At 39.5% G+C, this 13,582-nt stretch overlaps 1 protein-coding gene across 1 annotated transcript in view; it reads right to left on the bottom strand.

The window, feature by feature from the left end:
• Positions 1-13,582, bottom strand: part of TRHDE (thyrotropin-releasing hormone degrading enzyme) — a gene marked incomplete at its 3' end in the record, with an annotated part of 81,570 nt that overhangs the window by 35,181 nt on the left and 32,807 nt on the right. Inside the window, exon 4 of the mRNA XM_010148494.1 lies at positions 7,990-8,078. Coding sequence (XP_010146796.1) covers positions 7,990-8,078 — 89 coding nt within the window. The remainder of the gene's footprint in view (positions 1-7,989; positions 8,079-13,582) is intronic.

The following is a 13,582-nucleotide window of genomic DNA, read 5'->3' as shown; positions in this document are numbered from 1 at the left end:
GGGGGGGGGGAAAAGTTGACAATACAGTCTTAACAATTCACATATACTATCTAGTACCTAAACTTACCAAAGAAATAGATTTGTTTCAGCCTTTCTTATAAAAAAGTAATTTATGAGGAAATAATAGATGTCTAGGACTACAGATAACAGTTATGCTTCTCCCTTGACAAAATATCTCTATCTAACACACAAATAACTATCATTTTAAGGTGCAAAAAATACAAAAAGCAACAAGACCCAATCCTAAAAACACCTAATTATGTGTTTAACTTTAAATTCATGGAGTTGCATTATGCACATGAATTCATACAAAAAGCTGCAGGATTAAAAAGGTCATCTTCTCACCTAGGTGTTCTGACATCATTAAAATCCCTAAAAAAATACACTTCTTAGAAATATGAATCCTAGAATAACTCAGCTGTTATTTATTCAAGTCAATTGTTATTGTTCTTTTAAGGTTTGTCTAACTGACTTACACCAGTTCAATTTCATTATTCCATGACCAGCTGAGAAAAAACCATACAGAACCCTGGTTTTAGTTCAAATATTGGTTAGATACTTGATATATCCATTTAGTTAACCATGATGAAAATGCCAAGCAGATACACACTTCAGGAGCCAACATATTCTGCAGAAATGGCACTAAGTGAGAAAACCAGAATTAAGTCAAAGAACTTTGTGGGAGTATGAGAACCTGGACCAGCTCATTGATGGGATATGCCAGGCACTGGGACATGGCTAAACTCACCCTTTTAAAAGCATCAGGGCACCTATATCCACATGGGCACAGATGACTCTCCAGCTCAGAGTTTACAACTTGTGACACTGCAGGTTCCCGATATCCAGGGTTCATATTTTCAAAGCACCTAAGCTGCTTTTGCAACACAATCTGATTTGGAACCAGGATTTAACACTGGTGTCCTTCCTTCCACAGGGGTTTGTTAAATGCTGGGCTATATAGCTTAGTCCTAAGCTAACGCTCTTAGGCTGCTATACTAAAGTTGCTCCTCTGCCTAAATACTCTTTTTACTGGACCTGAAGTCAGAATCATCCCGTTGATCCAGTCTACTTATGGAAGACTTCAATCCCGGTTCCTGTGTAAACTACTGAATCTTACACAAAGAAAAACGTTACTGCAGAAATACTGTAAAAGATCACAACAACTTACAGCATAGTGATAAAGGTACTTCAACCAGATTTAGATCAAGTATCTGCCATAAAACAGGTAGAGAAGGAATCTGAGTCTGGATCTACCCCATCCAATTTATTTTACACAGTTTGGTGCTGCAAATACAGCCTGTCACCCCCAATTCTCAGCTGTGTTCCATATCAAACTAGCAGGTTTCTTAAAAGCACCAGCAAAAATACCCACATCTGTATCCACACTGCTGAGTGAATGACAACTTTCAGTTTCCCTGGGTCCTCAGAGACGTACTGCCATGCGGGTTCATGCTTGGCAGAAAATCCTACCACCTTAATGCAGTACTACTGCCTCCCACCCATTCTTTTCTGTTGAAACTAACCCTTAAATGCCACCATGGCTTAAAGTAGCTACTTGTAACTGGTTAATCCCTGCACTTCTACGACACCTAAAAGTGCACCAAATAGGCTATGAGCACATATTAATCAATATCTCTGTAAACAAATACATTAAATGGAAATTTTCAAAATCAGATGTAATAAAAACTATGTACGTTTTTTCTTGTTTGAGTATTTGTATTAGATTTTGATCTCTAAAATAAGAAAATTACTTATGCTTTAACAGAGTACTGAATGATACTTGCCAGTCAAATACGACAAGTTCAAAATAACCTATTTCATAAGTAACAGCTGTGCAACACCTCCAACACATGCTGCTTTATGGAGAAGCATTATCTTTTCAAAGCTCGATGGCATTATTGTTGTTTTGGTTAGTTTAAATCTAACCGTAATCATTTGCTATTATTTTTTTTATAAGACCACTCGTGTTGACCTTCTCCTGAAATACAGGATAGGAATCCTTCACAGCTTCCCAGCTCATATAAGCAGGTGATTATTTTAAGGGACTGCCTCATAGTTCTATATAATTTCTGGAATTGGAATCTGTCGATTCTCATGCCTTCCTATAAAAGAAATCATTTCTTTTGGTGATTACAGCACTGAAAATTTCTATACACCTGGGCAATTTCTCCACGTACTACAAACACATTTGTTAGTTTCCTGTTAAAAGTATTATGATTAGGAAACAGGCAGTCATTCAGTGTTAAACCCTGTATTAAACCATTCATGACTTTCTAAACAACAACAGAGATTTCATTTGGGAAGAAATCTATCTCGGATGGTTTTAGTTCACCTCTTAAAATTCAATCTAAAATATATATACAGTTGTATGTGAGATTAAAGGAATGGGGTTTTTTTAATCTTCTTCCATCAGACAGAGTTTTTCCATGGTCATGTTTTGTCTGGATGTCTCAGAAAATAACACGGCCACATACATATAGGAGACATTTAGGAGGAAATGGTTAAATTTTATGACATTTGTTTTGAAGTAAGAAAATCGGTCAGGGTCTGATTCTCCTTTTCTCTGCTCTGGAAGTGTGAGACAGTACTCCAGCTGGTGCTAACTACAAGTGAAGTTCTGAGTTCTCCTAGCTCTTGAGCAACTTCAACACCATCAAAAGCAGCAGAAATGACGGAAGCCTGCTCCTCCGCAAGGCAACACAAGCACCTTGTGAGGCAGGACTATGCGAAGGGCACCCCTCTGCAAGACACTACTCCAACGCTTACAAGAATGTGGGCTAAACACAGTTCTACTGCTGTTTAAAGTGTTCAGACTCATAGTTGTTATTGTAACTCTTCACTTTATGCAACCCCTAGCATACTAGAAAATTGGTTTATGCTGGTGGAATCCTTACTGGGTGAACCGACTCCATTTTCCTGCAAAATTAACTGCATGAGTAGCACAATTTCATGACAACAAGAGCAAGTGAAATTTTTCTGACAATGTTCCATGAGGAATTTTATCACAAGCACAATATTTTGTGAAAACATAATGGCTTTTTGAAAGAACTTTTCATATGGGGAGAAGGAAAACCAAAAGAGAAAGTTCTTTCCATCTCTCTTGCCCTGTTGCCATAGCTCCATGTTGAAAAAAAATGTTTTGGTATAGTGAACAACACAACAGATGAAGCACATCAGTAAATATAATCATGTTCTGCTTCACATACTATCTTCTTGGACCACCCATACATCCACTAACATTCCTGTATAATGGACCTGTTAATGTCTAAGGTGCTACCCAATGTAACTGGCAGCTTTCTGTTAGGATCTTTGCTCAGTTGTTGGGATATGAGGAGTGATTCTGCCTCACTCTTTTCAAAATAAACCAGGATTGCAGGTCGTCACCACTGCTGGCTAAAGTTGTAAAGCAGGACCTATATATTTTACTTCACAGTGCCTCCCTTCCTCCCACTTTTAAAAGATAAAAGAGTGGAATCTGAAAGCAATTTGGGTCAAGCTCAGCAGCTGAGTCTCTGAAAGGAAAAGAAAGGGTATTTTCTAATGCTGCACTAATGCTCTATTCCCCAGTGGTCAGAGAGCAAACCCCAGCTCAGAAGCAGCTGTCTTCTACACAACACTTCATGGAGGAGAATCAGGTTGTCAAGGGGTTTACAGTTAAAGTAGAGATTACCCAGTAGAGGTGGAATAATACAATAAGTTGGGACTTGCTGTTTGGAAGGCAATTGCCCTGTTGAACTGTCTTTCCCCCATCTCACGGCAATCCTGTGAACATACTAAGAGGAGCTTGAATGAGAGTCACTTTACCAGAGGCAGGGAGGTTCATTAGAGGAGTATTTCCCTGGGACATAAGTGATCAGTCAAGGTACAGGAGATGGGAATGGAAAAGGCAGGGAGACAGACTATGAAGCTGCATCAGACAGTTCAGCAGCACTTGATGAGTTGCGTAGAGATGCTTCCTACCTGCATCCTGAGCGCCAGAAGAATCACACCCAGAGAGCGGAGAGTATGCCTTTGTCCGAAGCCCAAAATGGATGCTAACTAAACCTCCTCACTTGAGGTTAAGGTCACTTCTCCTGGATTTGCAGACAGATGAGCCTGTGTTTCCACACACTTAGTGCTCCAGTAGCAATCACCACCACCTTCCCACAAGCCCTGAGACATGTGGGGACAGGATGAGTTCAAAGCTGGTCCTTGACATTTTTACCCACTACTGATTTGGGGCTGATCCCAAAACACTCTGGGCATTATGTTCATACATAATTACAGCGACCACAGAAGAGACAACTTATCTAGGAGAAACAGAAACAAGCCCTGGATCTGTGACAGAGCCAAAGTTTGTAACACCAGTGATTTCCACAGTGCCAGTGAAATCTATCATTCAGCAGACCTGCCCGACTGTAGCACAAACAGCACTGCAGCCATCTTAGTGTAATGTCTCTGACCTCAGCATGCTAATCTGCTAATCATGAGATGCCTTCGTTTTTTGTGACTGGTCTAGTTTCCAGAGGTTTAATAGCTGTCACCTGTCTGAAGCAGAACAGACTCATCCATGGCTATGGGGAGTGAAGAGGGAGAAAGGTGGTGGTCGAGGTAACATATCTGTGCAGCACTCGGAGCAAAAGAGACAGTTCCATTTCACATGCCCAGACAAACTGAGCCAGTAAAAGGGTCATCTGGTCGCTGGTAGAGCAGAAAAATGCTTACATAAATGCTATGGCTCACTGGGTAAGGAGAAGAGAGGCTGGCAGAAGCACTTGCAAAATGAAAGCCTTCCAAAACTGTGACTATGTACATTCCACAAACAGGTGTGAAGAGCTACACTGAATATGAAACATCTTGGAGCTTATGCACTTTGTCAGGCAAGTTGCCAAGGCCTGGCACCGTCCTGTCTACAGGATTTGTTGCAAAGGACAATGAATACATCTCAAAAAGATGCTGCATAGTTGTAATTTCCAGTGTGTCCCTTCACGTCAGTGTTGTGAAGGGTGAAGAGAATGAGCTTTGTTGCCAGCAGTCAGGATGATCTACAATTATCTGAACTAATCCTGCTCAGCATATTGAATTAGAGATCTGCATGCCTCACTGTCTCTAGTATGTAACCAAACATGGCCTGGATGAGTAGAGTGCAGCAACCCAAGCATCAGGTAGAGTGCAACAACCCAAGCATCACACATTCAGTGGCTGTCAGGACTGGACAGCAGCCTCTCCATCCCTTCCTCATGAAAATACCAGTTGTCATCCTACAATACCTTGGTGAGGTCACAGACATGGTAGCAAAGAGAATGCAAAAATCAGTAATTGTCTATCTTGTCCTTCCAGATGTACATCAGCAAGTAACCATCCCTCATGAACTCGAGTGCAAGGCAGGGGTTCCACTCCCCTGGGAAATTATTTAAACTACCACAAAAAAGGATTATTTCTTGATGGCAATATATGCAGCTATTTCAAAACAGCGTGGTTGCATTCCTCTCAGATAACAAACAGACAAGGTTAATTTTGTTGAAAAATTTAGGTGATATGCCAAGATATCATAATGGTAGTAATTAACTTGGACTCTCTTCATTATAGGCAGCTTAAATGAGGTATCTAATCAGTATTATATGACAGACAACAGACAGCTGTTCATCACCTCCTACCCACTCTTCAGGTTACACTGGAAGCTTCCTTAGCACAGCAGTTTAGTTAACAAGAAGGAGATGCCTGCTCATTCCTAAAAAGGGCATGGAAACCATCCTCATGAACAACATTTCTTCCAAATTTTGAGTATCCACATTCAATTACACTCACTTGAAGAAATATGTGACCACTCCCAATCTTCCAAATAGCCTCTGGAGTAGTTTGTTTCACGTCCAGCTTGCAGAGTCTTTCCCAGACTACTCACTGGGACAACACTGAAACTGCATTCTCTACACAACAGAAAGTCTTCAGGATTCTTCCCGTCCACAAGAACCAATCCTGGAAACTGTCCTTTCCAGTCTCAGAACCCCTCCCACATCCCCAAGAAACAAACGTACCAGCTGCAGGAAATCTCCAGGAGTATCACAAAATCATCTATATCAGCCCCAATATGTAAGAGTACATGCAATGAAACATATGTTGAGTACATCCAGGGATGTTCTTACTGACTTTTTTATGTTGAGGAATTCTCCAGCTGAGCTAGACAACAAGTAGAAGCAAGAGGACATCCTTGCTATACTCCTAAGTTTACAGACTTGTTTTCAATACCGCACTGCAAGTGAGTGAGTGAGTGAGAACGTAATGAAGAAGGACAAGGATAATGGCAATAGATCACAGTGGCATTGATTTGCTACACAGGAAACTGACGACTCAGAAAGGTTCCTCTTTAATTTCTATATAGCAGCCACCCCAAAATCATTGCTCACACTGGGCATCATTAATTTGTTGATTTCTTGAAGGCATTTCGATAGGAGCAGTAGATCTTAAAAGAGTGGACAGTGGTTTTATGGACTTGTTTCTCCACAGCACTCTGCAAGTAAAAGGCAATGAGGAAGCAACTGTGCAGATAATAGTGATATACTGAACTTTAAAGGCAGGACTGAAGGGAAGGAGGCATGCATGTACAACCTAATGAGATGAGATGAAATGATCAACCCTCTCTGAAGTCAGTGGGAATCTTTCTATTAACTTCAATGAGAGTTCAATCAAGCCCTAAAGGACAAAAGTAGAGCTGGTCATCAAGGCAAACTATGAAAGTGCAAACAAGTTGTAAAGTATTGTGGAGGTGTTAATATTAAAAAGTATGGCCAATGTTATATACCGCTGCAAAGTGAGGCAGCATCTTTATGTTTCCCAAATATGAAAAGTGCCGTGGTCCCAGGCACATTTCTAGATCATTATATCACGGGAGCAACCTAAAACATGTAATGTTCCAACAGGCTGCAAATGATCAGGGCAAAGAAACACACACCTTATACCACGAGAAACTTGGGATACTCAGATTTACACTGATTGTGAACTATTCTAGTCCCTGATGGCTGCTAAACTCTATGAGACTATTAACCTTTTACTGACCACTAAAAGAGGGGAAAAAAAAATAGACAACAAAAAACCACAGGCTTGCACAGGTCTGACTCCTTCCTCTCTCCAATTAAATTTCTATCAGGGGGAAATACCTTTCTAATTTTACAAGAAAGGGTCAGTTCTCATTCTACAGGCCATGTGTGGAGGGGATGCATGGATCCTTCTTTTCCCTTCCATATAATCATTGTATTCAAGTCTCCACATTTCTTCCCTCACTCTCTTCCAGTCCAAAACTGCCAGCTGATGTGGCATGAACTGCTAAGGAAATAAAGAAATATTTAATTACATTTCTATGGCGGGTTTCCTTTTTGAGGTGATAAAAACCACTGGTATCTAGACACAGCTGTCCTCAGGACAGTAACTATTATGATGACGTAGGAACTGAGGAAGGAGAAAATAAGTAGTAAGCAAAATAATGCACTTTTGAGGTCCAGCATCTGGTTATCTAACAGAGAGAAGAAATACTTTGATAGATCAATAAGGAAATTTTTTAATGACAGCAAACATTTCTTAGTCCTGGTTCAGACTATGGATCAGAGTTAAAAATGCCAGAATTCTAAATACTTTGTATTTACGAAGTTATACGCATCAGATGCTTTGCTATAAAAATACATTTAACTTTCACTAATCAATAAAGTGAATTGCATTCATCAATGATTGGATATGCGTTGCTAAATATAAAATACTTAGCACTTAGGTACACGTTTCTATGTCAAAGCTTTTCATTATACTGTCTAATTTCTGACATAATTATAAATCTTGCTTGTTGCTAATCCTTTATTCCTCCTCCCTCCCTTCCCAACTCTGCTTTTTTTGTAATTCATTTCAAGTAGCTAAAACTGGGTGCAGAGCAACTAAACAATTACCTAGGATCAATTCCAAAGAAACAGTTGAGGAAAACACAAGTATGCTTTATGAGATTCCACTGGGAGGAAAGTTTATTTTTACCTGATTTGTTAGACACCCATATAATTGCCTCTGATGAGATGTGGCTCGTATTTCCTACTGCAATTGTTAATGGAATCTGCCACAAGTAGCTGCAAGACAAAGGAGGGGGAATCTAAGAACAAAAATACTGAACTGATTCTTCTCACAGCAATCAGGGATCATGTCAAAGAAATCAAAACACAATTTCAGTAGCAGTGTAAAGATGTGGATTCTAACAAGTTACTTTGATTTCAAAATGCATTTGCTATTAGCAATAAAACAATGAAAAAGTCATTCATCTTTAAAAAAAGCCTAAATTATATTTTACATTTTTCACACACTATCATCATATGAGGACTTTTTTTAAGGCTTTCCTAATTTAACAAAATGATTCACAAAAGAGGAAATAATGATTTCCCACAGAAAGAACACTTTTTTACATTTACTTAGAAAAAGAGAACCCCCAGTTAAAGCATGCTTTGATTTATGGGGACTCTGAAGTTTAAAAATAACATACCCTTCTAGCAACTTCTTAAAAACCTATGATGGGCTTTCACCGCTAGTGGTTCACAGAAACAAAATTAATGGGATGGATCTCCACTTCTTTGCACCATTTACTATCACGTACGTGTATGCAAACTGGACAAAACATGCTACATGTGCATTTGGAGATATGCGGGTGTAATCAGATCTCAACTTCCTTACACCGTATCATGAACTATTTCTCATTTGCAATAAATGTTATAATTTACCTGAGACTTTCATAACATCTTTATCTCAATACAAAACTTGACTTTACGAAGCCAATCTTTTGGAGGAGAGAGGGAAAGAATGAATTGCTGTGTGTCTGCATCATCATATTCCTGAACTCTTGCAAGAATTGTTTCACCAGCCAGTGAAAGAACTGGCATTTCCTCACAGGCCTGCCATGTCATTTTGTACACCGGTCAAGGGGAAGCACTCAGTAACGGTGCAGGTGGTACCTTTGCCTAGGGAGTACGTGTGCATTTAAGCAAGGCAGCTCGACAAGTGAATGGCCCCAGCTCAGATATCACCGTATGCCATACTTAGATAATAATCAAGTATATGATTTTAGATTGATTGGATTAACATGGTGCAAGGATGAGTGTGGGCAAGTTCTCCATGTCTACGTCAGTTTCTCTCCTGCTAGTACACAGCACTGCAAAACTTGACTGTGATACCACAAAAATTATCTTCACATGCGCTTACCGAGAAGCCTGCTCCACTGAAACACCAACACCACACTGAGAGAAGGAAAGACCCCTGTGCCACCAGCCCTACTGCTGCCCTCAGCTCCCCACCCCTTAACAAAGAGCCCCCCCCGCACACACAGGGGCTTGCAGCTCTCAGAACAGAACCGCATCTGCTGGGACACACTTGTCTATACAGCAGTGATTCAGCACAGAGGGGGAGATATTTGGAAAACTGTGTGGCTGAAAAGAGCTATGAGTGACAGTAGGAAGAAAACATGCATTTATTGCCATATGGGAGAAGAAAAAACGTCCCATGTGATTTTGGGTTCTCTGAATGTTGGTATGACACACTGGGAAATTATTAGATCTGATCACACACTGAAGACACGCTCCACGTGATCACATTCTGTGGCAGACTCTTTCTGGATAATTAAGCTGTGGCATTTGAAGACGCTACTGCCTTTATCAGTCTGCCCACTCCTTGAGCTGGACGTTACCACCTTACATAGCACAGCCAACAGAAGAGGATGTCCACTGGTGCATTAGCTTCTCCAGTTCCCAGTGTGGGGTCTTCACACAGAGTTACCTTGGCTTAACTAATATTCTGGACTGTGTACTGTCCAGAGTGACTGGAGTAATGAGGTGAAAACATGTATTGTATCCTGCTGCTTCTGCTACAGCAGCAATACCTTCTGGATTCGACAGGTGAGATCAGTCAGGAGATGCTGTGAAGTGATGCACTAGAGAATATTTACTACTCTCTTAAGTACCTTATAATTAATAGACACCCACCAGTGTTTTAGATTCTGTCCAAAAAAACTTCTAGGATATATATAATCTTCAAAAACATGCCCAGTCCTAAATACTCAGCGTTCAAGAATGAAAAACAAGCTGGTAAACTGTGATCAAGAAAAATTAGTCAAAATTAAGTATAAAGCTTGTACATTACTTGAAGGAACAGGAACTTTGGTGTATGAAAAAAGATGAAAGAACTGCATTTGCATGGTATTTTTATGTCTCTTGAGATTAACTCCTACTGAAAAAGTTAAATTGCAGAAGAAAAGATACTAAGACCTGCCTATGTAGCTAATTTAAACACATACACAAATAGTCATGTATGAACATATATACATGGACATCTGTTATTTTGAGAAGAAAAGATACTTCATAGAAAGATATTCTGTATCCTGCAATATCTATATGAAGAAAAATCTTATGTTACCTTATAGTTATTTTATGTTACCTCTAATTAGGGTAAATCCTGTTGAAATTAGGAAAGATCCTTCCCTGAAAGGTTATCTAGCTGTGGAAGGGGAAGCTAATCATCTTCAGAAAACACATGTGGATTTAGTTGGGGAGATTAGCACTGGCAGACTTAACTTTTATCTCCCCAAGATGAGAGAAACTGCAGAACCTCCAAATCTTATCCTCTTGTTTAGTGGTTTACCAGGTGAACCCCATATTTCCTTTTAACAGACACCTCCAGAAACCCATTTTTTTCTACTTTACTTGCTGCTGTTCTCAGTATGTTTATCTGCTTTCTCCTTCCAGCCCTCTTCATCCTTAGTGACACTTCTGCCACTGCTGCAGATGCAGTCATGGCACCTTTCAAGGATCTTCATTAGGATGACTTCTCCTACACACCGTCTCTGAGCGATCTGTGTAGACTGTGTTGTTCTCCAGATGTGACAAGGAAGAAGCAAACTCTTTTTTTTCTATCCCACTCTTCCACTTTATAAAGGAGGAAAAAAGCGGCCCACTCGCCTGTTTCCATCCAGCTTTGTCTGGGAGTAGTGCAGATCTTTTATTTATTTTTTATACATTGGGAACACCACCAGTATGCTCACTGTATGTATTTCACCAGGGAAAAAAGCATCCTGTTCCACCTGGCCATCTGCTGCCTGCTATGACAAACCAGTTCCAGTAAAAATAAGAATCTAGCCTTGAGCACCCAGTGACTAGGGCAGCAGGACTTGAAACAACCCATTTGGTCCTCCTACCCTCCAGAATATGCCTGCAGTAATCAAGATGTCTGTTCAGGTAGCACACTCAGCCCCTGGGTGAAATGGAGCTAATCCGCCTGAGATGCTGCTGAGCTTCAGAGGGAACCACACATTACGTTCCTCTGGATATAAACCTAATCACCTTAACAGGAAGCTAAAGGAAGACCATTTAATTGTGGGGAAACTAAGGGCTATTTCAGGAATTTAAGAAACCAAATCTGAGGATGAAGAGAAGCATCTAAAATTGGAACAGACATGGTAAATATGAACTGTGCTGAACATAACATTGTTCAGTCACAAATGTCTTAAAGAGATGTAGGAAAGGGGGATCTTGTTGAAAGGTAGTATAAATAGGCCTTTTACTGTTGATTACAAATGAGAAACTGTTAATGTGAAACAGTTACATTCAGGTTGACAAGATAAAATGCACAATTAAAAGGAATGCATTGCTTTGGGTTTTGGTTTTTGAGTTGGTTTTTTTGTTTGTTTGCTTTGGGGTTTTGTTTTTCTGGTAGCATCACATCAATGCACAATACTGAAGTGTGTTAGCATCTCCATTTAGCTTCAAGAATAATCAGAGGAACTTGTTTGATAAAGTAATACAGTCTTGCATCTGCCAAGGTACATGCAATACTAGAAGCTAGCTACTATGCTCTGCTCGGACTATATAGACTTTTTTGTATTGAGCATTACATAATGACTACACAGCCAGTATTAGTTTACTTTATCTTGCTCAGAAAATGATGATATTTGTGATGAGCACTTGCTTACACCTTGATTTTCAACAAATAAGAACCAAGATCCCTTTGTGGGCAAATTCTGAGACTATAAAGTATAAAGCAAACACGATGCCTCACACTTCTGCCTGTGATTAACAGTAATGTTGTAATAAGATTGGATTTTCAGTGGAACTATTAGTTGGCTTCTTTGTGAAGAGCTATGCAAAGCCAAAAAAGGGCAGTAGATTATTTCCTGTGCTGACAAAACAAAGAACTCGGGTCATTAAAAAAGAAAAGTGAAGGTTCCTGGAGTTTCAGATTTTGTTCACCTTTTCAACTACTTTTTCATATTAATGAACATTTTCACTGAGATGTAAACCCATACATTTTCAAGGTTCATCCTCCCAGAAACCATAATGTGCCAAGCTTCCACCCACTGTCTCTAGTGAACACCATGTACTTCCAGTGACATTTCTCCTTTTTCCCCGGATTCAAATCTAAACAAAGTTAAGCTATTCCTAGTCATTACTCACACAACAATGAAGATATCTGCTCAATATTCAGAAGCTTATTATCCTTGGCTGCACTATAAAGAGTATACAAATAATGTGATTGCTTCATGTAAAGTGACAGAACATCTGTACCTAAAATACCACAGCAGAACTTAGCTAAGGTGAACAACCTTCAATGTTAAAAATTACGTGAACAACCACATCCCTCTCCATATCCTTCTGCTTTTACAGACCTCTGGCTTAGAGACTCTTAATTTATCCTGCTGGGTTTTATACAGAAACTATACTTAATCTTTCTTATTGCCCGCCTCCACATTTTTTCTATCTATTTCTATCTCTGTGCTTTGAAAGGAGGTCTACCAAAGATTAAAAGTGGCATAATTCTTTTCTCTTCTACACTCTATACACTTCTAATATGGTCCTTTCCTACTAATCCCTACTGTTCTATTTACTTGCTTGACTGTGTCTGCACACTGAACTGATGTTTACAGAAAAATATCTACCATAACTTCAAGATCTCTTTCCTGAGGGAGAACAGTTTCTTCAGAACTCACCACTGAGCATCAAAGTTAGCACTGTCTTCCCCACATGTATCACCTTTGCCTTTATCAACATTAAGCTGCATAGGTCATTTTATCACCATCTCAACCAGCATTAAGGGATACTTCTGTAATCTTGGCAATCAACTTTTGGTTTTACTACCCTCACAAACCTCCTATTACCAGAAAACTGTCACCTCACTCTTCCATGCCCTTTATCACATCACTGAGTAAGAAAAACTTCAGCACAGGATTTAGGTTTTTTTTTTTAATTTAATGAGTTATCACCCTCCACTGAAAAATTCAAGCATTTAATTTCCCAGTTTTTGCTTATATTGCTTAACTGAGATCTTCCCTCTTATCCCAGTACACATGATCTTCTTTAGGAATCATTAATGAGGAAGCTGGACCTTCAAAAATACATAAAGAACTGTTAAAATGACAAGAGGCTAGGTATTTCTAGATATAGAAGACACCTATTAATAGTCTTTGATTATATACATAGCTAGAAAATCAAAGGAGGAGAACTACGACAAGGTAGAAGAACAGAACAATGTACAGACTTCAGGAAAAAAAAGTATTATTTTTTACTTCATCTAACAACAGAAGAATAAAGGGCAAAATTAA

Source organism: Eurypyga helias, unplaced genomic scaffold, assembly GCF_000690775.1.
Source record: "Eurypyga helias isolate BGI_N326 unplaced genomic scaffold, ASM69077v1 scaffold12103, whole genome shotgun sequence".
NCBI classification, from domain to species: Eukaryota; Metazoa; Chordata; class Aves; order Eurypygiformes; family Eurypygidae; genus Eurypyga; species Eurypyga helias.
Note: the sequence above shows the minus strand (reverse complement) of the source record. Positions and strands in the feature narration are given on the sequence as shown.